This window comes from Anarhichas minor, unplaced genomic scaffold (genome assembly GCF_050575085.1).
Source record: "Anarhichas minor isolate MPS153535 unplaced genomic scaffold, ASM5057508v1 ptg000043l, whole genome shotgun sequence".
In the NCBI taxonomy this organism is placed as follows: Eukaryota; Metazoa; Chordata; class Actinopteri; order Perciformes; family Anarhichadidae; genus Anarhichas; species Anarhichas minor.
This window is the reverse complement of record NW_027466489.1, coordinates 5,316,877-5,344,697: the sequence shown is the minus strand read 5'-3', so window position 1 is coordinate 5,344,697 and position 27,821 is coordinate 5,316,877. Positions and strand designations below refer to the sequence as shown.

At 43.8% G+C, this 27,821-nt stretch overlaps 2 protein-coding genes and 1 long non-coding RNA gene across 10 annotated transcripts; 2 read left to right on the top strand and 1 right to left on the bottom strand.

Moving 5' to 3' along the window:
* The first annotated feature begins 268 nt into the window (after window positions 1–268).
* LOC142970294 (uncharacterized) lies at window positions 269–4,630 on the top strand. The gene is made up of 2 exons (XR_012959264.1): window positions 269–2,208; window positions 2,721–4,630. It is a non-coding gene; the product is annotated as an uncharacterized LOC142970294 (long non-coding RNA).
* On the bottom strand, window positions 954–8,836 carry LOC142970293 (uncharacterized). Of its 5 annotated transcripts, none has more exons than XM_076110433.1 (3): window positions 8,409–8,836; window positions 2,811–2,960; window positions 954–2,528 (listed from the first exon to the last, which is right to left on the bottom strand). In XM_076110433.1, the coding sequence occupies exons 2-3, from the start codon at window positions 2,956–2,958 to the stop codon at window positions 1,399–1,401; spliced, it is 1,278 nt and encodes a 425-aa protein (XP_075966548.1). In that variant the 5' UTR covers window positions 2,959–2,960; window positions 8,409–8,836; the 3' UTR covers window positions 954–1,398. The 5 variants fall into 5 exon arrangements, with proteins under 5 accessions (XP_075966548.1, XP_075966546.1, XP_075966545.1 ...); XM_076110431.1 differs by having other exon boundaries at window positions 8,349–8,835; XM_076110430.1 differs by lacking the exon at window positions 8,409–8,836 and adding an exon at window positions 6,056–7,188.
* On the top strand, window positions 5,539–27,809 carry znf362a (zinc finger protein 362a). 4 transcript variants are annotated; one of them, XM_076110428.1, is made up of 9 exons: window positions 5,539–5,804; window positions 9,280–9,343; window positions 10,908–11,109; window positions 12,293–12,418; window positions 12,756–13,077; window positions 25,232–25,456; window positions 26,961–27,039; window positions 27,157–27,315; window positions 27,407–27,809. In XM_076110428.1, the coding sequence occupies exons 2-9, from the start codon at window positions 9,281–9,283 to the stop codon at window positions 27,524–27,526; spliced, it is 1,296 nt and encodes a 431-aa protein (XP_075966543.1). In that variant the 5' UTR covers window positions 5,539–5,804; window position 9,280; the 3' UTR covers window positions 27,527–27,809. The 4 variants fall into 4 exon arrangements, with proteins under 4 accessions (XP_075966543.1, XP_075966542.1, XP_075966540.1 ...); XM_076110427.1 differs by having other exon boundaries at window positions 10,902–11,109; XM_076110425.1 differs by having other exon boundaries at window positions 10,869–11,109.
* Window positions 27,810–27,821: the final 12 nt, after the last annotated feature.

Sequence of the window (27,821 nt, the reverse complement as noted above, 5' to 3'; positions counted from 1 at the left end):
TCTGTGTGTCTCTGCTCGCCCGAAGCTACACAAACCTGACAGCTCAGGCTTGATGAGTCCTACGTGGTGCGAGTACAAGGCTTGTCGTGCCACGTTGAGATTCTCCACGAGATACGTCTTTGTGTCATTTACAGGGAACAGCCGAGAGTTACATGAGAAGTTGATTGTCTGGATCCAGACCTTTGAATCGGTACCGATCCACCCAGACAAGCTAGCAGAGAGGAAGTCACTAACCACCGAGTAAAAACAAGCTCTTTTATACGGATTAAACAAAAGATTGAACAGAAACAACATACACAACATGTTTATCAGTGAGCTGTGCTGGTAGGCTTGTTTACTTCATGTTACCAGTTGTTATGCTATGCTATGCTAAGCTAAGTACTGCTGGCTGTAACTTCAGCTTTATGTTTATGATATTAGATTATTATATATTAGCGTTACAATATGAGATCAGAAAGACTGTAGCAATGAGTAAGCAACATGTTGTTGCTGGCTAAGATGCAACTCGTTTTAACTACTTAGTACTTTATATACATGTATGTAGTTAAACATTAGGTGCTCAGTATATGGTCTGTGTTGTTAGGGTTCCTCCCCCTAAAGGATCACAAGATGTATTTGATGGTGGTCGTGATAAGATTATTTCCGGTTCTCTAATCTTTCTGAAATATTGGATAGTTTGAATTATTCTGGCCCTGAAATGGGTATTTAAATCTCTCTTTGGTGAAACTGTTAATGTCAACTCCTAAGCTTAAAAGTAAATAAATGCAGTGGAGGAAAAAGTCAAACATTTCTACCTGGAACAGAAAATGGAAACACTAAAAAAAAAAAAAAAAGAGTAGCCTGCATGTGCCTAACAATTGTACTTAAAGTGCATTACTTGACTAAATGACCGCTGAGGACTACAATCCTTTGAAACAAGCTGATTTAAGAACAAAGACACAACTACAAAGAAGAAGAACAGAACCTGTGTTTATTTATATTGCTGTATGTGGGGTTTGTGTGATGCAGCATCATATTACTACTTTGAAAACACCCTTTTCCCCTGGATTAGTCTTATTTACTTTGGTGAAGCTCGTTCTATAACCCCTTGAGTAATGACAAAACCGCTGCATATCTTGAGGCTCTGAACAATAAAAACAGGCCTTCCAGCCGCCTGTTTCTGTCTTGTTTAGTGTCTTACCACCAAGCACGCCTCAACCTGCCTCCTCGGCACCTTTCAGCGGTTTCCTCATATTATCCTTCACATGTGAATAGCTGCTCGGAAATGCTTATTTACACTCTATTCAAGCCAGTGTTGACAGGTAGACCTGCCATCTGCACATATGCAATATTAATCTGGTGATCCTGTTGCACTTGGCCTCCAATCAGCGTCCACTTTTGCCTCTCACTAGTCTGGTTTTATACAAGTGTTTCATTGTGAGAGGTGTATGCATTGCTTGTGCTTGCTGCACGTGGAACTAAAGATTTGATACACAGCTCCAGCAGAGTCTCTATAGTCCTGATCAGAAGAATGTTCACACTGAGGTTTAAAGGCAGCACAAAGATGGAGAGCACAGCCACAACCCCTATCATTACATTCACCCCCGGGCAGGGAAAAAACCCCCGTCGCCAGCCTCTTTGGCTCCTGTTTTGTGCGTCCACGTCCTCCGTGATAAATGTCAACGGTATACATTTCTTCGTCCGTTCGTGCTCCTGTCCTCTTCTCTCTGCAGGCAAACATTCAGGGGTGATGAGAACAAAGTCTCCATGGTGATGTGCCGACATCTGCACGCTGTTCCAGGAATACGCTCTGTGAACACTGCAGCTGCTCTCTGTTTTCCCTGGGTCAACACACTGTGCTGGCTCTGACTCGGGCGTCCCAGGGTTCGGAGGCTTGGAGGGCCCGGACAGTGCTGGAGCGAGGTCATGCCAGCAACTGTCGCCGTTATTGTTAACTCCCTGTTTCTCTTTGTGTGTCCTTGCCATCTGTGCAGGGGCCCGGTGTCGACGGTGCAGACCTGTGCTCATGGTCAGGAGGAACAGGAGGAGGGAGAGGAAGGCCATGCCCCAGCAGGGATTCACAGTGCTGGACATGGGGCTGAACAGGTTGGGCAAGCATGTGATGAGGGAGTTGGTCGTGAGCCAACAGGCAGCAGCCCACGCTTCCTCGCGCTTCCATCGCCACCTGACATTGAGGGCGACGACGACCCACACTGACAGGCAGCAGAGGTAGCTGACAGCGTGATGAGACAACCCCTTTTTTTTGTTTTTGTTGTCTTTGCTGTCCTCCTCCTCTTCAGCAGTTACCTCCCCAACAGAACAGCCTTGTCCATCAGAGTCCGCTGTCTGACTCACTGCCCTGTGAGCGACATCAGAGTGAGGCACCAGCAGTCTGGTCAGAGTCTCCACTGCAACCAGAGGCGTGGTCAGAAGCAACACCGCACCGTATGTGTGGCTGATAAAGATCAGGAAGCGCAGGGCAACAACATCAACTAGTGGGGTCAGCTCAGTTAGCCAGGATTCAGAGATGCAAAGGAAACTCAGAAACACTGTGGGAGGAAAGGAAGATAAAGTCTAAGTGATTTGATTGAATTAGACCACAACCAGGTGCATTTGGAAAGGTGGTGAAGCAGCTTGACTAGTTAAATACATTTAAAAAACGTAGACAGATGTGTAAAATGTGTAAAAACTGAAATAATTTAACAGTCTAAAATGACATCCTGTTTACAATCTTTTAAAAGGTGGTGTGGGTGAAGCTGTCGGGGTACGTTAGCTTCTGGACCAGAGCGCACGGTGGTGACCAGTACACCTGGTCACGTGCTGATTCTCACCTGCGACCAGGAAGTCGGTGAAGACCAGGAGGCAGCAGCAGCAGAAGCTGACGAGACTGTACGAGGCAGCCAGTGAGGGCAGGAAGAGGAGACTGCAGGCCAGTTTGCACACACACAACACTGCTGCTTCTTCCAACACACCATCCATGGCTGCAACAAGACAACACATACGTCAACGTATCGAAAAACTGGTTTTCTTTTTGCCTCGGGGTGGAGGAGCTCGGGAATGTCTGGTACTCTGCTGTCAGTTAACCCCTCACCAATGTTTATATATATATATATATATATATATATATATAGAATATGTTCCACTGTCAGTGAATCTTTCTGGCCCGTGGTAGCAGATCAATATTTTTGTTGTTTACATTAGTAGTGAACCCTGGACCAGACAGCTGTTTACACTCAATCAGAAATCAAGAAACTCAGGACTAAGTACAGCTGTCAAGATGATATTTGAAATGATTTCAAAAGTGATCTTCAACACCAGCAATGAATAAACAAATGCCATGAAACTCCTCAGTAATGTGACCACACACATGCAAATGTACAGACAGACTGGCAATAAGTCAGCCACCTGACCGTGGTACTGAACAGACTGGTTCAACCTGTAAATACTACATTATCTCCTATCCCATGGTTACAGTATGACATTTCAAACTCTGTGACCGAAAACTATGAATCTACGTCAACAACTGCTGTGAGATTCACGAGTTCTTACCTGGACTCACAGGACCCTTCAGAGCAGCATGTCAATGTGAGCTTCAAATGTTTCATCCGTTCCCTTCACCTCCCCCTTCTGCTCCGCCCTCATGGGGATAATGACCTCCCCCCCACCCCCCCCCCCCCCACCCCACCCCCCCGTGCTCCCTGCTGCACCTGGCCTGTGCGGAGGTGAGAGAACATGTGCGACTCAGAGGGTGTGGCCCTGTTTGTACAGACAAGAAAACCCGTCTGACAACTAACTAAGAGTGAGAGATGCAACTTATGTGTGTGTTGAAATGAACTCGTTGACACCCGTGAAGGGTGTCCCGTATAAAAGATGTTTTCAGTTTCACTGAGAATACAAACATTCCTGTGTTACACCCTCCTTGATCAAACTACAGTATGTATACACACATGCAGGGTGTTTCTTCAGATTAGACTGTACTGTAGACCACACAACACATAACAATGTGATACATTTGTGCTTTTAAATACTTCATTTTAACCTCAGACCCTATTAAAATGCTGCTCCCCATGAGTTGTGAATCATAAATAATGATTGGTTATGTTTAACCAACAGAGGAGAGTTGCATTGTACATGATGTATCTATAAGGTTCTCCTGAAAAAAAACTGCCTCATTATCTGCAATCAAATGCCAACCTCATGTTCAAACTGATCCTGGAAAGAGACTGGTTTGAAACACAGAAGGAGATATGAAACAACATTCAAGTTCAAAACCTCTTTTATGACAGGAGGTTGTGCAGAGTGGAGTCAGATTAAGCTCATTTGTTGTCAAAACAGAAAACAAATTTGTTTTTGAAGATCTCAACAACTGCTTCTTCTGTACATGATTACGTTTCTTTAAACTGGAAGTGAAAAATGATCTGAAGTATTTTAATTCAGTATATAGAAGGGGTGAAATGTAAACTGCTTGTATTTAGTTTTAGCGTATGTTAGATCCACAGGTTGGTACTGAGGGTTCTGCAGAAGTTTGGCACAGTCCTACTTCTCTAATTATGCTCTTTTGTATCCTCAGTCTGACTCACGTCAAAGATATGAGATGGAGTCCTGTGGAGTTTGCATTTCCTATGAATACGTAAACATAAATTTGAATGTGTGTGTGTGTGTGTGTGTGACTTTGTACACAAAATGAGGATGCAGGTAAGAAAGCAGCCATGTTTGTAGGGTTAAACAGTGACAAAATGTGGCCTCCTTACGTATACATGACAATAACAGGGTCTGTTTTTTTTGCTGACATTCACATTTTAAATTAAATCTATTTTAGAAAGTGTTAATTCAAACTATTACCATTTAGGAGGGTAGTGTTTGCGGTGATGTCAACTTGCATTACCAATAAACATTAGGCAGCAAACACATACATAACTTGAAATAAAGATGCAGGAGCACTCCGGTTGGAGCTTTGTAATATTTTGTACATCCTTATTAATACAAAATATTACATACAATAAAACTCAGCAGCGCTACAAAAACCACAGCCTCTAAATTGAATGTTTAATCAAATTATTTAGAATTCAAGAAAATGTCAAAGTGCCTGGCCTAATAATTCGATTGTGAGAGTTGTTGTTTTTTTCCCCTACCTGAGCACCATGTGTTAGGTAACGTCTAATTTCACATGTTCAGTGTTTGCTCATCATTTATTTTTCCTCATACAATCAACCAACACGATCACCACCAGCTGAAGCTCTCTGGTTTGTGCCAGCAGTGCCATCTCCTGCTGAGCTAAGCACAGAGCATATTAGCAGCCTGTCATGCTGCTGCTGAGCGGATTACACTTCACATTTACTGTACATGACAGCCAAGGCCTTGGACAGATAGAGAGACTGACAGCTGGCTTTTATACAACGATGCAACCAATTATTCTCATTATGGACTTCGACTACTGCCGCTCTGTCTCTAGTGCACAGCCTTATCTGCTGTTGTTTGAGACGAGTATTAGTGATGATGCGCGTGAGAGAAAGTCCGCCTCGCACATGCAATAATATGTTAACACCACAACTGCCACTGTGCAGGAAAACCATGTTAATTGCGAACTGCACGCGCGCACGCACGGTTCTATCCAACGCGACCACAACATCTGCAAGAAAAAGCCACCGTTTAAATTAGCGACCAGAAAATGGGTTAAAAAAACGGTGTTTCAGCTCCGTGTGTATAGAAGCCTGCAGCACCCAGAAGTGAACAGCAGGCGACCCGGAAGGTTTGAAGTCCGACCCAGAGCGAGCAGAAAGAAGAGTCTAATCCTTTATAAAATATCCCTTCCCTCGCTGGTTCAGGTATGTTGGCCGCCCGATGCAAATAATCTGCCTCCTTTCTTTGCTCTTTTCTCTCCCGCACGAGCTCTCTCCTCGCGTCGCCTCGTCACCGTTTCTGTTTAAGTCATGCAAAAGTTGCATGTAAAAAAAAGGAGCATTTTGTAGCGCAGAGATGCTAAAAGGCAGATTTATTTCCTTCTGTCGTGGGAGAAAGAGAAAAGGCTTTCACTACGCGCCAGTATTAACATCGACATTTGGGTTTTATGGCTCACCAGCTGCAGAGCATTCAGCGAGGGCATGATGATTGTTGTAGGAAGTGTCAGGCTTCTTTTTTTTTTTTTTTTTTCACCCCTTCCTCGAGCCGGGCTATTCAAACCTGAATCAAAGTAAACAATCATTCGTACGCTTAATGCAAATACGCCACATCCCGCCGCATCGCACGAGCGGTGCATGACACGGGGAGAATTATCTCCTTATAATATTCGGATCTGCAGAATATGGCGTCCAGTGGTTATAAAAATAAGACAGGGCTGCCATTTTTGTTTTCCTTTTGTCTGAATTTTTTTAATAAACTGTCTGAGAATGTGGGAGAGGCGGCGGACGGAGCGAGGCGCTGCGGAGGATCGTTTCTCTCCGGAGGAGATGCTGCTCGTCTCAAGCGGCTCAGCCTGCAACATTTAAACGTTTACATTTCGTTTCTTTTGCTTTTGAACAGAGGAATAATTCAGCACAGCAAACAGCACCGACAAGTTAACCCTAACTTTAGTTGTAGAGGTGGTCGAGCAGCAGGCTAATGATCCCGTATCGTGCTTTATTACACTCCAGCTGAAATATAGTTTTCTGTCTGCAAAGACGTGCTACCTGCACGTCATTGTGTTAACACTTGACCCACCGTCTGTAGGAGTATTATAGCACCCACATGTCAGAGAGCACGGATCCTCTGCTTATGAAAGAATACTAATAGTTATTACAGAATTAACCGCGTGTAGCCTAAGTGGGTCTAGTATCACTTAAGTGTCACGTTCTAATATCCCCTATAAGGGCTTATAAGTTGTAACAAATGGTTGTATTATTAATAAGTGCTTTATAGATCAGTTCTAATTATTGATAAGATATTTTGAGTTGCCTCTTAGTAATATTTATCTTTCAAGTTAGATATTAATGCAGCTTGTTGGCAATTTATTAATAAATGATCATGGATTTTGCACTTTTTAAAAGGCCATCATGTCTCCAGTTATAAATGTCAATACGTTATTAATAAAGGGGTTTTAAGCCATCCGGTCTGCAATTGTGTGCTTATATAAGTGATGGATTTTGGTCCTAAGAAACAACCTGACAACACAAAAGTTGTTCTAAATGGCTTAATTGATCTTTAAAACAATTAATTATTAACCATCAGTTATAAATTGCAACCTTTCAGAAAGGGTGACTTCTAAGAAAAGACCATTTCTTTCACAGTGCACCATATTAATTGCTTTTTCAATGATATAACTTAAGTAAAAGGGGAACAAAACTTTGATGTTGTTGTTCAATATGAAAGAGCAGCAGAGTCCACTCCACAGAAAAACAAGCATTAACTGTCATGATATAGTGAATTAGTAGTTTCAGTCATTTTTCAAGCAAATATCTCAAACAGTTACCAGTTCCAGCTTCTTAAATGTGAAAATGTGATGCTTTTCTGTGTCATATATTATAATAAACAAACCATTGTTTGTTTTTAGACTGGTCAACAACACCTTGTGACCTTGGAAATTATATTGGCCATCTTTCACTATTTTCTGACATTTCATTGCCAAAACAAATAACCTATTTATTATGAAAGTAATTTACAGATCATGAATGTATTTATTTATTTTACAATATATTGAGCTCCTCTCTAATGCACCTGCTTCCAAAATACTGGAAGAAAGCCTCCATGTTTTTTTCCTACCTGCTGGAAAAACTTCAAACCCTGTTACATGAAGGCATAAACATTTCAGCCGTATAGAAACTCAGCTGCACCGTATGCAAAAATCTAAACTATTCTGGCAAAAGTGGCACAAGTAGCACTAAAGTGATGCAGTCTAGACCTGTCCGTGGTTGATTGGATTCTATGTGAATCATGTCTTTTTAGAAAGTGACACAAAGTCCAGCAGCCGTCAAACTCCTGAGCCTGCTCCCTCGAGGCAGAAAGCCTCCAGGAAGTGAACCTGATCCCCGCTGGCATCATTACAGAAATATTTTGTGGGGTTTACTGTACGCTCGTACCCCTGAACGTCTCATTTTTGTTTCTCTTGGCTCGCGTAGACGGACTGTGTTATGCCTCTGCTAAGCCAAACAGACTTAGGAATGGTGAAGAGTGCCAAAGCACGCAATGCAAAATGTTCTAAAAAAGAAACTTCATACGAGGTTGAGAAGAGAAGCTATAGAAAGGTTTCTGCCCACCTGGCCTGACACAGTGTGGAAAAGAAGCCTTGTGCCTAATTGCAACCCATAGAAATCAAATATTCTCATTTTAAAGAGAATACGTCATGCTCTTAATTTGCCATAATAAAAAAAAGAGAAAACAATTACTACGTCACTTACAAATCAGTGTGGTTTCTGTGCGGCATCTTCATTTTAGTTATTCCATTCTCTGTTACTGACCTCTTAGCTTCTGACTACGTCATTCAGGTCTCGCTGTACTCTGAGGGGAGACCGGTTTCCCATCAGACTCGCGGGCCCCCCGTGTCGAGGTGGAGACGGACAGTATCAGATTAGGATCGGAGCCACATCGCTTTTAAAGTTTCTGTTTTCTCTGATAACCGTTTTTGGAGAGTTTCCAAACTAGCAGTTGTAATCATGTGAGAGCCTATCTGTCAGGCAGCGTAACCATCTCAAAGTGTTGTGGTCGGAAGTCCTAAGAAAAAGCTGCATCACTTAAACGTCCTCCTTTGGCAACAGAAACACCCTCTCTGATGAAGCACCGTGTAAAGACACAAAGTCTCCTCTTGCACTTTTGAGAAAGGACGAGAACTAATACAGAATGTCTTCGAAGATACGCCATCACGAGACTGGGATAAGTTATCTCAAATTATCACGTCAAACAGTCAGCTGCTGCTTGGGTGGAGAGCTCCCGTCACAAGTTTTAACCACTACTTTTGTACACTAACACTAGATCTTCACATTTATTTATGTTATTAAGGGGGCAGGTTTTAGGAATATGTTACAACAGTGGTTCCCAACCTGAAATAAAAAAATATATATATCGGAGGGGTCGCAAGATGAGTCAAAGTTATCTCTAATCTCTAACTTTTTTTGTGTAAATTACGATTCTGAATATTGAGAAGAAAAAAAAAAAATCACTCACCTATTTAACCCAGTGATGACGAGCCACAATTAAACAATGCCGCGTTCAAGAAGGGCCAAACTAAAAAGGTTGAGAAGCATTGTACATAACTACGATCATGTACTTGTTACACTGATGGACGGAGAAGCTTTCCTCCCCTTGTTTATGATGCTTGTGTGTTTATTTCAGGATGGCTGAACCTCGCTTTAACAATGCCTATTTTTGGTCCCCGCCTCCCAACATGCCCGGCCAGGTGAGTGACTCTGGTATTCACACTAATTCATGCACACGTTAACCTTAAGCAGTGAAGATCATTGTAGTGTAACTTTACTGTGTAAATGTTCGCTGTTGTTGTTTTTTCTAACAATGTCTTTATTGATACATATATATATATATATATATATATATATATATATATATATATATATATATATATATATATATATATATATAGTTTGTATCTATACACAAAAATACAGGACATCTCAAAAATAAGTATTGGTTGAGGATAGCAATAGGGTTTATGCACATCTTATATTAATCTATGAACAGGTGCTTCATATGGGCTAAGTCTGTCCTCTCTATATAATATATGAATGGACCCTAAATGTTATTGATTACCCCTGATAGTATGTGTACTTTTTTTCTAAGGGCAGAGTCGTGGATAATTCAGAAATCCATTTCCCCAGGCCTACCGACCTGTTTCCATGACGGACCAATAACTCTTTGGGCCGATAACAGACCTATTCCTAAAAAATTAAAGCTTTGGGTCTAGAGGTATTTGTATTGATAATATGTCCTGGATACACTGCTGTTAAGAACTTTTTTATTTGAGTACACTGCCAAAGACAGTGGAAATGTGTACTTTTTTCCTTTTTGCACTTACCTACATATATCAGCACTATTGTATTTATTGAGCTTTTCTGGGGTTATATACATTTGCATCAGCCACTTTATACTGCAGTAATTTAAGGCGCGTGTTACTTGTTTTCTCTCTAAGCTCCGAAGCCTCTTTGCGGATGTCTCTGAGGACTCACCTGCCAGAAATTGTTGTTGTTTTCTGATTTTAAATAATGTGCTATTTAAAGGAATAATTTGACATTTGATACTCTTATTTTGCAGCGAGTTACATGAGAAGATTGCAGATCTTTTGAAGATTTGTACCTTTGGACAGCCAGGCTAGCTTTTTCGCCCTGTTTCCAGTCTTTGTGCTAAGCTAAGCTAACTGGTTGCTGGCTCTTGCCACACAGTTAGCATACAGGCCTGAAATCTTCTCATCAAAATGTCAATAAAACACTAACAAGTGCATTTGTCAAAGTGGCAAACTATTCCTTTAAAGCAGTGGTTCCCAACCTGAGGTTCAGGACTCCCCAATAGGTCTCAAGGTTAATTTGAGGGGTCACCAGATGATTAAATATATTCAAACAATGTGTCAAAGAAAATTGTTTCTTGTTTCTTCTTACTTTTCTCTAAATTAAGCTTTTTTCCCTGTGAAATACATGATACTATCTATTCTGGTCTCCAAAAAATCCCTCAAATTATAGTAATCAAAAAAGAAAGAGACCCTAAAGCTGGTAACAAATAAACATTGCTTCATTTTAAGAAGTCTCAAGACAGAAAGTTTGGGAGCCACTGGTTTAATATGGTGTTTAATTGGAAGGATGTTTTGGGGTACAATGTCACGTATCAGCCTCTAGAGGGAACCATCGCCTCATAAAGTGACACTGACTGAACTGATGACTGTTCTCTTTTCACAAATGTTGTTTCCTGGCTGTCAGCTGGATAACCTAGTCTTGATCAATAAAATCAAGGAGCAGCTGATGGCAGAGAAGATCCGACCGCAACATCTGCCCGCTGCCTCAGCCCCTTCCCAACAGCCCTTACTGGCTCCCCAAATCCAGGGGGATGGCGGCCAGCACGCTATGTCCAAAAGTCACCAGATGCCGGTTCTCCACAGCCACAGCCCATCTCAGCCTGATATCGCCCTGCACGCCCGCCCCGCCTCCAGCTCAGTCACAGGTACTTCCTGTCCTCACTTTTTAGCAGTGGTGGAGGAAGTATTCAGATACTTTACTGAAGTAAATTTACTTAAGTAAAATTTACTTATTTTAACAGTGTGGTATTAGTACATTAAGGTACTAATACCACACTGTTAAAATACTCCACGACAGCTAAAGGTTCTGCATTCATAACCTTGCCTAAGTAAAAGTATGTAGGTATTATCAGCAGAATGTACTTAAGGTATCAAAAGTAAAAGTACTCATTTTGCCGTAAAATTATATATTACTATTATATATGTTTTTGTTTTCATTCGTACTACTGCTGCATTAAAGATAATGTTGTATTTTACTGCTTTAGATGTTTTAATTCCTTTATTTACAGTTGGGTAGTTTAATCTACAGCAATGCATCATATTCTATCAGATCGTATTTGTGTGGCGTCGCTGTCCTGTGAGAACCACGTATCTCTTAAAGAGTCAACCTTCATAAACTCAGATCAACAGCCCTGTTTTTAGCTTTGTGACGATGCCTTTTCCAGCTGATCCCAGAGGGCTTTGAAATAATTTATTTAGCTCAAGAAGTAGAACAATTGTCTCAGCACATTAAGGTACACTTTATCCTTCAGTTTATCGTACACATTCAAGTTCAAAATCACAAAAGTGAGTGAAAATGTCAGATAAAGTAAAAACACCACATTTGCAACAACAATATTTGCCTCTGAGATGTTGTGGAGTAGCGGTATATTTTTCCACTTGCTGACCAAGAACCACAACGTGTCCGGCCCTTTGCTGCTTGTCAAGAGGACATCATGGCTAAAATGAACTCAATCATGTACTCATCATGCACTGCACGAAAGCCATCACTTGATGTTTGTTCATTTGTGAAATCTTGTGAAAGGTTGTTGTCGTGCTGCCCTAATGTTGTTGTTGTAGAGCGAATGTACTGTCTTGTGATTGTAAATTAGCTTATAACTAACTCTGATACAACTAAGAAACTGCACTGTCCCTGTCAAATTAATGAATTAATTAAAAGAATAAGGAAGGATCAGACTGTTTGTTGTACGAGTGTTGCTGTACGATGACCTAAATGAAATGGATGTGCCTTTATACCAGCTGTAAATTGTTGGCATTTGATCAGGATGATGAAAGATTTATGCGTTTTGTAAATGTGAACTTTCCTGCATTTTTCTTTTTTTTTACCAGGTCGTATTCTGGGGGATGTAAACTTGAATCTGGACGATAAGGCAGCTATAAAAGCCAGAGGATTATGGGAAGACTGGCACCTCCGTCAACTTATAGACTATCCCTCCAGGACGAACCACGTCTCAGGTAGCCACAGTTTGTCCGGTTGGTACTCTCTGTTGCTGTAGAAACAAGGAAGCAAAGAATGTTGTCCTGCTCAGGTCTGCGATTTGTGGGGTTAATTCATCATTAGCTCTAGAAATAATGTTGGGAAATTATGACTTCTCTGTGCTGTACGTATATGTAGGAGGTAGACTAAGACTAAATGACTTTAACCTAAAGTTGCTACACAGGAGAGTGATATTACTATAGCCTTACTAACCATCCTACAATATGTCCATTTGATATCTCTGTTAGTTAGCAGCTGTTTGTCCATGTTGCTACAGTTTGCATGGCTGACTCTCCTCACCTTTGCATTCAACAGGTGTGGCGCTGGCATCCAGAACAGGCAACCTGAACACTTCAGAGATCATCAGCCCCACTACACCCACCTTGAGCAACCACAACCGGCTCGGTGGAGCCCCCACACCTCACCTCATCTCAGGTTTGGCCTGCTGCCACGGCATGGAGCACGGGAAAAACAACGGGGGCCTCGTGGGACTCCTCGGCCCTCCTCCAAAGGAGGAACGAGGGCGTAAGAGGATCAAAGCAGAGAATGGGTCGTCTCTTTTGGTGGTCCCCTACCCAATCCTGGCCTCGGGCAACGAATGTGTCACCATCACTACCAAACCAGGAAAAACCTACAGGTAAGAAAGGACTTTTTCTAAAGATAGAGCAGAGATAACCGAGGTGCAGTGCATCTGACTCATGGCTCACTGTTGTTTTCAGATAATTAGCAGTCCAGTAGATACAGCAGGTTTCAAATCTCCCGTTACTCCTAAAAAAGGAGGAAATATAGTGATTATTGATTATTTCTACAATATAGAAAAAAAGGAATACAATTTAAACTGAATGTCCACCAGATTGGAGAATTGTCTTGGCTCACCAAAACATAGAAGCAGCCCCAGAACTGGTAATATAAAACAAGTAGGGTAACAGAACACAGTACACTAGTGAACAATATTAAGACCATTCCTAAAAGAAAACGTAGAGTATTAATACATGGCATGGGAGGAGTTCGGGGAGGCCATGGAGAAGGACTTTCGGTTGGCCTCAAGGAGGTTCTGGCAAACCATCCGACGGCTCAGGAAGGGAAAGCAGGGCTTACCCCAGGCTGTTCTCAGCAGGGGGGGGGAACTGCTAACCCGGACGGAGGACATCGTCGGGCGGTGGAAAGAGCACTTTGAGGAACTCCTAAACCCGACCAACATGTCCTCTGCAGAGGAGGCAGCGCCTGAGGACCTAGGGGGAGGCTCACCCATATCCCTGGCAGAGGTCGCTGAGGTAGTTAAAAAGCTCCTTGGTGGCAAGGCGCCGGGGGTGGATGAGATCCGCCCTGAGATGCTGAAGGCGCTGGACATAGTTGGGCTGTCCTGGCTGACACGCCTCTTCAATGTCGCATGGGGGTCGGGATCAGTGCCCATGGAATGGCAGACCGGGGTGGTGGTTCCCATCTTCAAAAAGGGGGACCGGAGAGTGTGCTCGAATTACCGGGGTATCACACTACTCAGCCTCCCGGGGAAGGCTTATGCCAGGGTGCTGGAAAGGAGGCTCCGACCGCTTGTCGAACCTCAGATTCAAGAGGAGCAGTGCGGATTCCGTCCCGGCCGTGGAACAGTGGACCAGCTCTTTACCCTCGCAAGACTACTGGAGGGGCTCTGGGAGTTTGCCCAACCAGTCTACATGTGCTTTGTGGACTTGGAGAAGGCTTTCGACCGGGTCCCTCGGGGGATCTTGTGGGGGGTGCTGCGGGAGTATGGGGTGCCGGACCCGTTACAACGGGCGATCCGGTCTCTGTACGACTGCAGTAGGAGCTGTGTCCGCATTCTCGGCAATAAGTCAGACACGTTCCCGGTGGGTGTTGGCCTCCGCCAGGGCTGCCCTTTGTCACCGGTCCTGTTCGTGATTTTCATGGACAGGATATCTAGGCGCAGCCTGGGGGTGGAGAACGTCAGTTTCGGGGGTCTCGGGATCGCCTCTCTGCTATTTGCAGATGATGTGGTCCTGTTAGCCTCCTCGGATCGTGACCTCCAGCATTCACTGGGACGGTTTGCAGCCGAGTGTGTTGTGGAATATTTCTTATGACTAGTCGGGAGAAGAAAGTTGAGGTTTTCTATCAATATAAAGTAAAACAGAGTTTTGATGAACGATCAAGGTTTATAAAGTCAATTTATTTGCTTGCAAGCAAAGAGAACAGTCTCACAGACACATCGCCGTCATCTGGGAGAATGCTCTACCTACACTCAGAATGCATGGACATTTATACTCAGACAGCTTCCTGTTATCTGCTTTAGCTAACAAGAATACACAAAGAACACAACAAAAGGCAGGTCATCCTTCGAGCCTTAGTATATCATTTAAGACAGTCAGGAAGATGCTTTTATCTCCTGTTTACAAATCCCTTTTGTTCACAGTTTGCCTTACCCTAATCAGTTTAAACTCACAACAGATGCTTCTTTTGAAGTCACTGTGACAACATAAAAATGACCATTTGCAGAGACAGAACAGACATTCTTTACCCTCACCCATCCCATCTGCATGCAAAGGTTTACGCCTTTACAACTTCAGATAACGCGTCACAAATGACTTCAAAAGTATTTAAAACAGAGGATCTCTGTTAATCAAGGCCTCTCTGTGTCTCTGTCTTACGAAGAGTAAACAAACAGTGCACAAGATAACAGATAACAAGACACCTGGATACTAAACTAATTAAAGTCATCTACTGAAACTACAGTTTGGTGTCTGCTCTTTTAGGACTTACATTCCTTAAACCTTCACATTAGACTATGACATATTTTCCCATTACATTCCACTCTTTTGATTATACAGTAATCACACAATATAGTAAAAATATGTTATAAGACATTTCAATAACAACAGAAGTATTACCCCAAAATGTGAGATATCTGAAGAAAACCCTGTTTTAGTGAGATAAAGGAGCTCTGGTTGTTTTAAGCCAGCAATACAATACAATTCAGTAAACATAACCCAATGACCACAAATAAACAATAAGTGAAACGAGTCCCCCCCACTCTCCTCAGTGGGCTCCAGGGGTGTTGTCGTTCCATGGTGAAAGAGTGCAAACAGCCAACCAAGTTAGTATGGAGTTCACCCGAGCAACTGGTTTGTGTGAGCAGTTCTGCTTGTGTTGACACCGTTGAGGTTTCCACAAAACTGTCAGAGTCACTGTTATCCTGCCACTCTTTTTGGTCCGCTCAGACAGATTGAACAATACAGAAATAAAATGAAACCGAAACAAGCAATAATATGAATATAGCTGTAATAATAAAAAATGCGTTCTTCGTCCTTTTGTAGAGGACCTAACCGTGCTCCTTTTCTTATGTTTGTTGGCATAAACACGTCAAGAACTCTTCCAGCCGTCGTTCTTGCGTGGTATCAGCGTTGGGAAGTAGACAGTTAACACAGATCACGCAAGCGTCTGTCGGTCAACTGCCCGTTGTGATTCCGTCCGTGATCACTGCATCTCCTCTGTTGGTGGCTCCGTCTGTCCTTCCTCCCTCGGTGGTGCCTGTTGGCTGACACTTGTTGTAGGTGCGAGCTCACCTGTAGCTTCAGTTGGTGCGTCTCCTGGTTCTGGAACCTTCTTGCAGTGGGACGCGTGGACCCAAGTTGCCCTCTCAGCTACTTTGACAGCCGTCTGAGTGACGAGGAGGACTTGAAATGGACCCAGCCAGCGTCGTGAGTTCCAGTGCTTCCTTCTGAAGTCTTTCACCACCACGAAATCACCAGGTTTCAGCTTGTGGAGAGGTCCTTCAGCTGGCCTCGGGAGAGCGGCAGTCACCTGTTGTCTTATGTTAGATAAAGCAGAGGACAATTGTGCACAATATGTTAACATTTCATGTTCGCATAAGGCGGTTGAGGGAAGTGGCGCCTTCGGTGCTTCAGTTCCTACATGAGGAGGAAAACCAAACAGTATCTCAAAAGGACTCAGATTGCTTCGTGTTCGTTTTCTCATTCTCATGTACATCAGCACTAGAGGCAGGGCTTTTGTCCAAGGCAGACCTGTGTCAGCACAACATTTTGCTAACTTGGTCTTAAGTGTACCATTTTCTCGTTCAACAGCACCACCACTGGCTGGATGGTAAGCACAGTGTGTTCTTAAGTCGATACCCAAGTATGCGCTTAGTTCTGTAATGGCCTGATTGACAAAATGAGAACCATTGTCACTTGATATTTTAGTAGGAATGCCCCAACGGGGAATGATTTCAGAAATCAGAGCCTTTGCTACTGTTGCAGCAGTTTGTTTACTCGATGGAAAAACTTCAACCCACTTGGACCACATGTCTACCATCACCAGACAGTGTTTCTTACCTTCAGATGGAGATAACTCAACAAAATCCATCATAATGTGCTCAAAAGGGCGTGTCGGAGGTGGATGTGCAGCCTGGCTGGACACTGCCACGGGTCTGCCTACATTGTGAGTAGAGCAGGTTACACATGCAGAACAGAATTTTTGTGCATATGCTGTGAATCCCTTTGTGAACCATGTCTCATTTAATGCACTCAACATTCCCCCTTTTGACACGTGGTCTAACCCATGTGTCAACTTAGCATAATGGCTGAAATAATGCTTAGGCAGACATGGTTTAGCATCAGGCCCTGACCACAGTCCATCAGTGTATGTGCAACCTGAAGCTGACCACAGCCTACGTTCTTCCGGAGTGGACAACGTCTGCATCGCTGTAAGAGAAGAGGGAGCTGAGACAAATGAGGACATGAGAGCAGAAGAAGTGGGGACTGGAAGTCGAGCAGCAGCTTTTGCAGCAGCGTCTGCACATGCATTTCCTGTTGAAATGACGTCAGTGTGTCCTGTATGAGCAGCACATTTGCAAACAGCAATTGCTGTTGGCAACAAAATGGCCTCTAACAGTTCAGCAATGAGAGTGTGATGCAAAACAGGTTTACCATCAGACTTAAGGAACTTTCTGTGTTTCCACAGACTAACAAAATCGTGGATCACGCCGAATGCATAACGAGAGTCAGTGTGAACTGTAACAGTTTTACCTTCAGCAAGTTTACATGCTTCGGTGAGCGCGATGAGCTCAGCTGCCTGGGCTGAGAGGTGACATGGCAGAGAACCTGAACACAGCACTTCTGAGTCCGAAACAACAGCAAAACCCACAAGATTAGTACCAGTATGATCGCGAGAGGCAGATCCATCCACATACATTACCATGTCGCTATTGGGCAGCGGAGTGTCCATCAAGTCAGGACGAGGAGTGCACTGAGCTTGGAGCTCAGCTAAACAGTTGTGCTCCTCACCGTCACCAGGAATAGGAAGTAATGATGCAGGGTTAAGATTAGTACAGCGTTTGACCATTACGTTTGGCATGTCTAAGAGACATGTGTGATAACGCAAATATCGCGCTGCAGAAAGGTGAGACGATTTCTGTTCGAGGAGAATCAAAGACACCGAATGAGGAACGAGCAAAGTTAATGGAGCGTATCCTACTATGTCACGTGAGGCAGCGAGTGCCTTTTCAGCCGCGGCCACTGCACGCAAACATTGTGGCAAGCCTGAAGCGACAGGATCGAGTTTTGCGGAGAAATACGCAACAGGTCGTAGTTTATCACCATGTGATTGTAGCAACACAGAGGTCATGCAGCCCTGTCTTTCATCTACAGTCTGAGTGAACGGTTTGTTCGGATCTGGCAACCCTAGAGTTGGAGGTGTTTGCAAAGCACATTTCATTTGTGTGAAAGCCGAATGGCCTTCTGTTGTCCAAATTATTTTGTCATGTGCTGTGAGATTTTTACCGTGAATCAAACTTGATAATGGCTGCTCCATTTGTGAGTAATTAGGTATGAACGACCTACAGTATGAACACATGCCTAAAAATGACATCATCTGTTTTTTAGTGTTAGGTTTTGGTATCGACACGATTGAAGCGATCCTTTTAGGAGAGAGAGTTTTCCCTTCCCCTGAAATGTCATGACCTAAGAAATGTACATTTTGCATGACAAACTGTAATTTAGATAGGCTCGCCTTGTGGCCTTCTCGTGCTAAATGTTGTAGCAGTTTTATTGTGTCTTTCTGACACTGTGCCTGAGTAGGAGCTGCGATTAAGCAATCATCTACATATTGCAGGAGTGCAGAGCCTGGTGAGAGAGTTAGACTTTCTAAGCTTTCTCTAAGTGCATCATTGTAGATGGTTGGAGACTCGGTGTAGCCTTGACACAGACGGGTGAAAGTGTATGGCTTACCATTGAAGTTGAACGCGAACCAAAATTGGCTGTCCTTGTCGACCGGGACACTGAAAAAAGCATTTGACAGGTCAACCACAGAAAACCATTTAGCTGCAGGAGGAATCTGAGCTAGAATAGTGTAAGGATTAGGCACATTTGGTGCACGTGCATGAACTGCAGCATTTACTGCTTTCAGGTCTTGCACGAAACGCCATTCAACAGGTTTGCCTGCATCTCTGATCTTTTTAACAGGAAATATCGGTGTCCTGACTGGAGAGTCTGGACAGGGAATAATCACACCTGCTTTCAGGAGTGAATCAAACACAGGTGTAATACCGTCAATGGCCTCTTGGCGCAGAGGGTACTGGTGCTTGTGAGGCCGAAAATCAGAGCGCGGAGTGATAACAACAGGCTGACAGTTGTTGATCAGGCCCACGTCATATTTGTTCGCCGCCCAAAGTGTCTGTGGAACAAGAGTAAGGGCGGGAGAAATAGATGCAGGTTTAGTTAAAAATGTTTGAATTTCTTTGTCATGCTCATGAAACACATAGAGTGATCTGCAGGCTGGTGATGAGAGCACACAAAACGTTCTGTGGAAGCCTGTAGATTGTGATCGCAGGACAAATGGATCCAGCGTCTGTTCCCAGTCGGTAAGCGCCTCGCATTGTGCAACGAATGGACCCAAATCCCGCCACTCATCCTCGCATCCTTTTGACAGCGAGATGTGTGGAGCTGAATCTGGAACATCAAACAGTTCTTTCTGTGATGGAGTCAGAGAAACAGATACAGCAGATCTATAAGTAGACCAAAACAGTGTGGAACAGGCAATTGCATCATTGAGGACTTCAAAAAACTTGTCCTCATAGCAAAAATCTTGTCCTCTAGAAATGTGTGAGGTGCAGTGTAGATGTTTGTAGTTCATGCGGTCGGCATGTGGTGAGACACGTGCGTCTACTGTGTGACAAAGTCGTTGTGCGTCATTAACAGGAAGCCACCATTGATAGGCAAAAAGTGACAGAGAGGGAGTCTGTATCATTTGGTGTACGACTCTACGCCTATGCACTTTAAGGCCATCAGAGGATGACGTCAGTCCTATCCCATAAGCACACATTAAGTCTCTGCCCATTAAGTTGATTGGACAAAGCGTCGAAAGTAGAAACGAATGTTTCACTTTAATGTCAGGATCGTGGTCAGTCTGGTCGGAGTGTACACTCGTCATAGGTACAGTAAATTTTTCAGTTACAGTTACCCCAGAGGCCCCCTGTGAATATACAAAACGCCCACTCATCTTTTGATGAGGAAAATGTTTCTGTTGAATTACAGAGTGAGTAGCCCCAGAATCTACTAAAAATGTTAATTCTTTCCCTTCCACAATAACCTTAGTAGTTGGCATATTTTTGTATGACTCTGATGAGAACATTGAATAAGTGTGTGGTTGTGGTGTAGATGCATTCACTTGTTGTTGCTCTAAGTGTGAAATGACACTGAGGAGTATGGATTGTTGTTCTGCAGTGTGCGTGCGAGGAAGCGTGTGTGCGTTGCAGCAAATGTGCGTGTTGTGTGTGCGTGCTGAGTCAGTGTGTGTGTGTGTGTGTGTGTGTGTGTGTACTTCTCTGTTCCGGAGTTGAGAGGGAGTCAGCCGTCTCCTGCCCACGTGCATTACCTCGCCTCCCCACATCGCGTCAGTCAGAAGTGCCAAATTGTTGATGAAAGTCATCCCCTCCGTCTCCTCCCTGCTGTCGGCCACGTGTCTGTCGTGATCCGTTGTGTGCATTACGATGTGGGCAATCTCTGATCCAATGTCCTGTTTCTCCACAGTAGAAGCATTCATTGTCTTGTGTCACACGTGAAACTCCTCTTTGGCGGCCATCTTGGAAACGCCCTCTTACATCTCCACGGTGTTGTCCTCTTCCACGCCCCCTTTGCTGACCCCGCCCAAAGTTGTTACGTGGTTGGGTGGGTTGTCTTTGGCCTCCCTCAACTCCTAGCATCATCTGTTTGACAGCTTGAAGCATCGCAAGCTGAGCTCTTTCTCCAGTTTGTTTGGAGAGCTTCTCCTGTCTAGCTTGAGTGTCATTGTGCATTTTGCAGTTGTGTCGTGCGTGTTTTACCACTTCATCAAGTCTTGCGTCCTCCAGGCCAATCACGGAGCGTTCGGTGGCTGTTTTGATGTCTGGCAGCAGCCCGTTCACGAAAGCATTCTTGAGATGTGTTTCCCACACTGACATTGCTGTTTTGTCAGCCGGTTCTTCAATACCGCTGTGTGTTTGGAATGCAGACATGAGTCGTTGGTGATATGATGTCACATCTTCAGTCCTACCTTGCTTGGTGCTATTAATCAATGCCATGTTAACTTTCGAGGGGAAAGCTGTTTCTATAGCCTCGCAGACGGCTGTGATGAAAGTGACATATGGACCGTTTTCCATTGCTGTCCAGACAAGCTTGATCTGGCGGGTGTCATGGCCAGCCCCTGTAACTGTGGCCCTGATTTTGCTAAAGTCAGTTGGGCCAACATGTTTTACCAGCAATCGATGCACTTCTGGGCCGGTCGGCATAAATTCTTTACAGAATATCAGGAAGTCTTTTGCGAAAGCTACGCCATTCTGGATGCTTGGCAGATGCAGTGAGGCCTGCATAATGTCAGCTTGAGTCCAGGCTCTGAACACGAGACCCGGAGCACCATCAGCGGGTCCTGGAACCTGAATCATGGGCCCCTGGAAAGCTTCGGATGTGTCGAGGTTGAAGGCCGGTGTGGGTGTGTCGGGGTCGAGCCAGTTGACGACAGCGCCGGCTGCACCCCGCCAGCTATGCGGGTCTGTGTAGGACCATGGTGAGGTGGCAGGTGTCGATGTTGCAGCCGTCGGAGGAGAGACAACCGGGTTGTGGTGAGGTGAGGCTGGACTCTGTCGGAGCTTCTCGTTTGCCAGGCGAGCCTGTTCTTGCTGTTGAGTGTGGAGCCGGGTTGCTGGTCTGCCCACCAGTGGTGCTACAGCGTATGGTGGAGGAGATGGTGGAGGTTGTGGTGTTGGTGGTGTTGGTTGTGGTACGCCATCCTGTGGGGAAGGTCGGCAACACGTGTCCAGGAGGGGGCCGCTCGCTCCTGTGAGACTCGGATACATAGCAGAGGGAGACAATAATGGATTATGTGTGTCTGGAATCAGTTTTTCTTCTTTTAAACACGTCAAAGATTTCATAAGTTGTTTTCTGTCCCTAGTTTCACACTCATTTTCCCACTGTGTCAAACACCTCTGGTTTTTCTCTAATATTTCCAAGTCTTTAACTTTGACTTTCTTGCCATTTTTCATCTTTTTCAATTTACCTTCTAAATCCCCTCGTAACATTTTGAGCTTAGCGGCGCTCAATGAGCCGTTTTCAGGAAACCCAAACTCCCTTGACCAGTACGTGAGGCATTCTAAACACCCGTTTCCGTGTTTCTGTCGCATCATATTCACTATCGGACCCGAGGGTTCCCTGCTTTTACTCTGCTTACCACCCATCTTTCAGGCGTGGACACGTTAACGTTATCTTAAAAACAATATAGTCGTCACTATAAAGCGTAAGTTTCTTTACCTGAAGGAAAAAACTATTGCAAAAACCTTATTTGAAGTTCACGTTAAGTTAGTTTATCACGATTCTTATTCTATCAGTTTCGTTAGTAGAATTCACGTATTGGATAATTTAACAACGGTCTTACATCAAACCTATAACAATTGTAGTCAAGCGATCTGTGTTACGATCTCAAAATGTTTTTATTCTGAGTTAAATCATCACCGTATAACACAATCCTGTCTCCTACGTAAAAGCGTGTAATAGTGATACGTCAGAAAACGAAAAAGGGAGTTTACATAAACCATTCGTAAAACAAAACCACAAACGTCAAAAACAATTGTGTTACCCAAATAATAATGACTACTTGATCATTCATCTGTGTCTGCTAAATTATACGATCTTAGTACAATTTTACAATTACTTTTACAATTATTTTTACAATTGGAATTTTAACTTCCTTACCCGATATTGTAGAAATTAATTCTTTGTCGTTGAATTCGCGTGCCGCCAATCAGAAACTCCTCGGTTTCCGCCGGCTCTCTCTTCTCTTTTCTAAGGAGGTATTGAGACAGGAAACAGTTATTGAACCTGGAAAGGCCTTTTCTCCGGACGGTCCCCCTGGAGCCTGATGGACGGTCAGCGATCCCACTTCTGACACCAATTTGTTGTGGAATATTTCTTATGACTAGTCGGGAGAAGAAAGTTGAGGTTTTCTATCAATATAAAGTAAAACAGAGTTTTGATGAACGATCAAGGTTTATAAAGTCAATTTATTTGCTTGCAAGCAAAGAGAACAGTCTCACAGACACATCGCCGTCATCTGGGAGAATGCTCTACCTACACTCAGAATGCATGGACATTTATACTCAGACAGCTTCCTGTTATCTGCTTTAGCTAACAAGAATACACAAAGAACACAACAAAAGGCAGGTCATCCTTCGAGCCTTAGTATATCATTTAAGACAGTCAGGAAGATGCTTTTATCTCCTGTTTACAAATCCCTTTTGTTCACAGTTTGCCTTACCCTAATCAGTTTAAACTCACAACAGATGCTTCTTTTGAAGTCACTGTGACAACATAAAAATGACCATTTGCAGAGACAGAACAGACATTCTTTACCCTCACCCATCCCATCTGCATGCAAAGGTTTACGCCTTTACAACTTCAGATAACGCGTCACAAATGACTTCAAAAGTATTTAAAACAGAGGATCTCTGTTAATCAAGGCCTCTCTGTGTCTCTGTCTTACGAAGAGTAAACAAACAGTGCACAAGATAACAGATAACAAGACACCTGGATACTAAACTAATTAAAGTCATCTACTGAAACTACAGTTTGGTGTCTGCTCTTTTAGGACTTACATTCCTTAAACCTTCACATTAGACTATGACATATTTTCCCATTACAAGTGTGAAGCGGCGGGGATGAGAGTTAGCACCTCCAAATCTGAGGCCATGGTGCTCTGCCGGAAACCGGTGGATTGCTCCCTCCAGGTGGGGATGGAGTGCCTACCTCAAGCGAAGGAGTTCAAGTATCTCGGGGTCTTGTTCACGAGTGAGGGTAAGATGGAGCGGGAGATCGACAGACGGATCGGTGCAGCTGCAGCAGTAAAGCAGGCGCTGCACCGGACCGTCTTGGTGAAGAGGGAGCTGAGCCGGAAGGCAAAGCTCTCAATTTACCACTCGGTCTACGTTCCTACCCTCACCTATGGTCACGAACTCTGGGTCGTGACCGAAAGGACAAGCTACAAGCGGCCGAAATGAGCTTCCTCCGTAGGGTGGCCGGGCTCAGCCTTAGAGATAGGGTAAGGAGCTCGGTCATCAGGAGGGAGCTTGGAGTCGAGCCGCTACTCCTTCGCGTCGAAAGGAGTCAGCTGAGGTGGTTCGGGCATCTAATTAGGATGCCTCCTGGACGCCTCCCACTGGAGGTTTTCCAGGCACGTCCAACTGGGAAGAGACCCCGGGGAAGACCCAGAACACGCTGGAGAGATTACATCTCCCAGCTGGCCTGGGAACGCCTCGGGATCCCCCAGAATGAGCTGGAACATGTTGCCGGTGAGAGGGAGGTCTGGGTCGGCCTGCTTGCCCTGCTGCCACCGCGACCCGACCCTGGATAAGCGGTGGAAAATGGATGGATGGATGGAGTATTAATACACAAAATAAAATACTGTGGGAAAAAATATCTGATTTCCAAAGGCACACTATCATGCCTCCCTAAGGTCTCAACTGAGGAACTAGAGGATGACAACAATCACAGACTCTGGTGAGGGAAGAAGTATTCTTTACTTGGGTAGAAGTAGAAGTGCAAGAAAACGAATAAAAAGTAAAAGTTTTGATTTCCAAATGTTACTTAAAGCGGCTGTAATCAATATTAACGAGGAATCACATGGCAGTCGAATGTGAAAGTTACACCTAGTAATGATACCCACAGATCATTTGTAGATGGTTTTCTGGCCACAACTTTACTGTTTCGTTCACTATTTTCACTTCCAGTCATAGCAGGCAGCTGTGTTCAGCAAACAAGCCGTAAAAACCCTACTGTACACACAGTAGACCACCTGCTCAGCAACGAACAGCAGACAGACTCAGTTAGCAACTAAACATAGTGGAGCATTTAGCAGCTTAAGAGACAGATAGTTCCCTATGAAAGAGCTGAAAGAGACCAAAAAACGAGCGAAAAGATATTGGATTTACATTCGCCAGTCGGACACAAACAGTCCCCAAATGAATGCTAATGTTGCTCTGTATCTGTATCACGGGGATGATCTGTCAGCGTGATGTCTTACAGCTTGTTTCTGCTGGAATCTGTCATTGCAGGTTTAAGTAAAGAGAAAAGCATTAGCATGAAAAGTAAAAGTACTCACCGTGCTATACAGTACATTATATTGCAGTATTATGCAGTGGATTAATATGAGCTGATCATGTGTTTTGTATATAAAATATTAAGCTGCAGTGTAACTAGTATCTATAGATGTATGTATGCTTGAGTCTCTGTGCGTGTCCTTTACATGTGTTCTCTATCTGTGTCGCTGTGTCCTCGATGCAGGTGTAAAATGTGTCCGCTGACCTTCTTCTCCAAGTCCGACATGCAGATCCACTCCAAGACGCACACGGAGGCAAAGGCTCACAAGTGTCCTCACTGCACTAAGTCCTTTGCGAACGCATCGTACCTGGCCCAGCACCTGCGCATACACCTGGGCATTAAGCCTTACCGCTGCTCCTACTGCGAGAAATGTTTTCGCCAACTCTCCCATCTGCAGCAACACACCAGGTCTGATCTCATCACAGCACGTCCATTGCATTTTCTTTTTGTCATGGTATTGCTTTTATGAGCATAAATGTATTCTGTTGTGCAGCATCAATCCTGCTAAATAACATATATATATATATATACATAGCTGTAATGTTCTGTTTCCTAATGAGCAGTGAAATAGTAAGCTGTGGTGTCATATGATTGTAGGCAAAATGCTTCATGTATCATACTTGGGGGGTGATTTGTTCATTAAATCACAGATTATAAACTTTAGTAGGCTTTAAAATGTAAACTTTCCTGCAGGGTCTCAGAGGTATAAATTGTGTTGCTCAAAGAGGGGAAGTTGATGGCAGAAGGTTCCTTTTATTTGAGATCAGTTCACCCAAATCACTTCCCTCTGACGACTATAGCGTAGCCATAGTTTTAGAGAAGTTCCTCAGCTTTAACTGTGAGTAGCTTTCCTTGAAACTCTTTTACTTAAGATATAGTTTCTATGAAAACTGCTCACAGTGTGTGATCTGGGATTTATCCCCCAGAAAACACTAATTCTGAAGAAGACAGTGTCACATTTACCCTTCTAATGAGCTTCATAGTAAAAGGTTTAAAATAAATAAAATAAGAATTTGACTTTTTGTAAAGACTTCATTGAAAAAACTGACCACATTTTCTTTGACTTTTTATATTCAAATGTGTTTTTGGGAACTTTCTCGATTTAACAGAGACAATGTTGTCATTAGTGTCTCTACAGTAAACAGTAGAATTGACTACAACTTAGGCTTAGTCGGGACATTCTCTATTCATAAAGTCAGATGTACAAAAACAATTCCTTTATCTATGATCTTTGAAAAATACATTAGTGACACGTTCCGCTGAAGAGCTAATCACTAATTGCATTAACTGTGTGTCACACAATGTTTGAAGGATAGGTACACCGTTGTTCAATGTCAGCAACTGCTGCAAAACAATTTCCCTCTTGATAAATAAAGTCTTTTCTCAGATAAACCTCAGATAAACTTAAGAGAGCTGAGGATGTTGTCCCCTGCATCACTTACACTGGAAGAGCAGCAGGGATCAATCTTTTCATGGCCAGTATGAACAAGAGAAATGATTACAGCAAGAAAACAAAGGCAATATGGGCAATTGCCTGCCATTTAACAACAACTCGGCGGTAATGATAAGACAAACATTGCAAACTTATCCTTTGAAGTAAAAAAGAAAAGAAGATAATGCTGTTAGCAGCACCAACAAAATAGTAGAGATCTCAGAAATGATTGAGTCACGCATGTCTACTAGAAGTGAGAAAATGTAATCTGGAAGTTGATGGGATTTTTTGTGATTTGGTGAACTGACCCTTTAAAATAGCGTTACCTTGTAGTAGGAACTGTTGTTTCAGGTTGCTGTCTCCAGTGTCGTCAGTTAGGGAGGAGCACGCAGTGTAGCAGAGGTATAGAGGTGCCGTTGTCTACTCTGTGATGGAAATCACAGAGTAATAATAATATTTGCATCATTGTGCCTATTTCAGAATCCACACAGGCGATCGGCCATACAAATGCCTCCACCCAGGATGTGAAAAAGCTTTTACTCAGCTGTCTAATCTGCAGGTAAACATTGACTGTTTCCTAGGCCACCTGTTTAACCAGCCCCATTCCCCACACCTTAAACTGTGAGGCAAGGTGAAGGTGGCTCATTTCCACTATGTTTTTCCTCCCCTGCTGAAGTCCCACCAGAGGCAGCACAACAAAGACAAGCCCTTCAAATGTTCCAACTGCTACCGTGCCTATTCAGACTCTTCCTCGCTGCAGATCCATATGTCTGCACACGCCATTAAAAATGCCAAGGCCTACTGCTGCAGCATGTGCGGCAGGGCGTACACGTCGGTGAGTTGGAAATCCAAGTAACGTTTTTAAATCTGAGCTGACTGCAGCGGCCATGTCAAAAAAGTGTTGTCTTTGTTTTGTTTTTTTCCAGGAGACATACCTTATAAAACACATGTCCAAACACACTATGGTGGAACACGTGGTGTCCCATCACTCCCCCCAGCACAGGACAGAGTCTCCCACCATCCCTATACGGATCTCCCTCATCTGAGCTCCTCACCCCGTCTCTTGCCCTCCCATCAGAGACGATTCCTGTGATATCTGCGCTCCTCTTATGAACTTTGAACCCGTTAACGGGTTCCAAAAATGTGCCAGATTGTACAAGTATCTTGTGAAGAGGTGCTCTTTTAATGAGTGTATCCTCCTTTCCTTTCTTGCTGACCAGATAGTATTATCGGGGACATCCAAAGATGACTTCTCAGCACTTTCAGGCCAGGAAATGACAGGCCTAAAAATGTTGTTTCCTATGGGACTACACAGGGGGGGGGGGGGGGGGGGGGGGAAGA

Bases quoted from the DNA above. Each gene is read 5' to 3' on its own strand.
- LOC142970293 (XM_076110429.1), bottom strand. From the start codon at position 2,979: ATGTGTTGTCTTGTTGCAGCCATGGATGGTGTGTTGGAAGAAGCAGCA. The intron at 2,529-2,810 runs GTGAGAATCAGC...TTCCTCCCACAG, and splicing joins CACCGACTTCCTGGTCGCAG to TGTTTCTGAGTTTCCTTTGC.
- znf362a (XM_076110425.1), top strand. From the start codon at position 9,281: ATGGCTGAACCTCGCTTTAACAATGCCTATTTTTGGTCCCCGCCTCCC. The intron at 12,419-12,755 runs GTAGCCACAGTT...TGCATTCAACAG, and splicing joins CAGGACGAACCACGTCTCAG to GTGTGGCGCTGGCATCCAGA. The intron at 27,040-27,156 runs GTAAACATTGAC...CCCCTGCTGAAG, and splicing joins CTCAGCTGTCTAATCTGCAG to TCCCACCAGAGGCAGCACAA.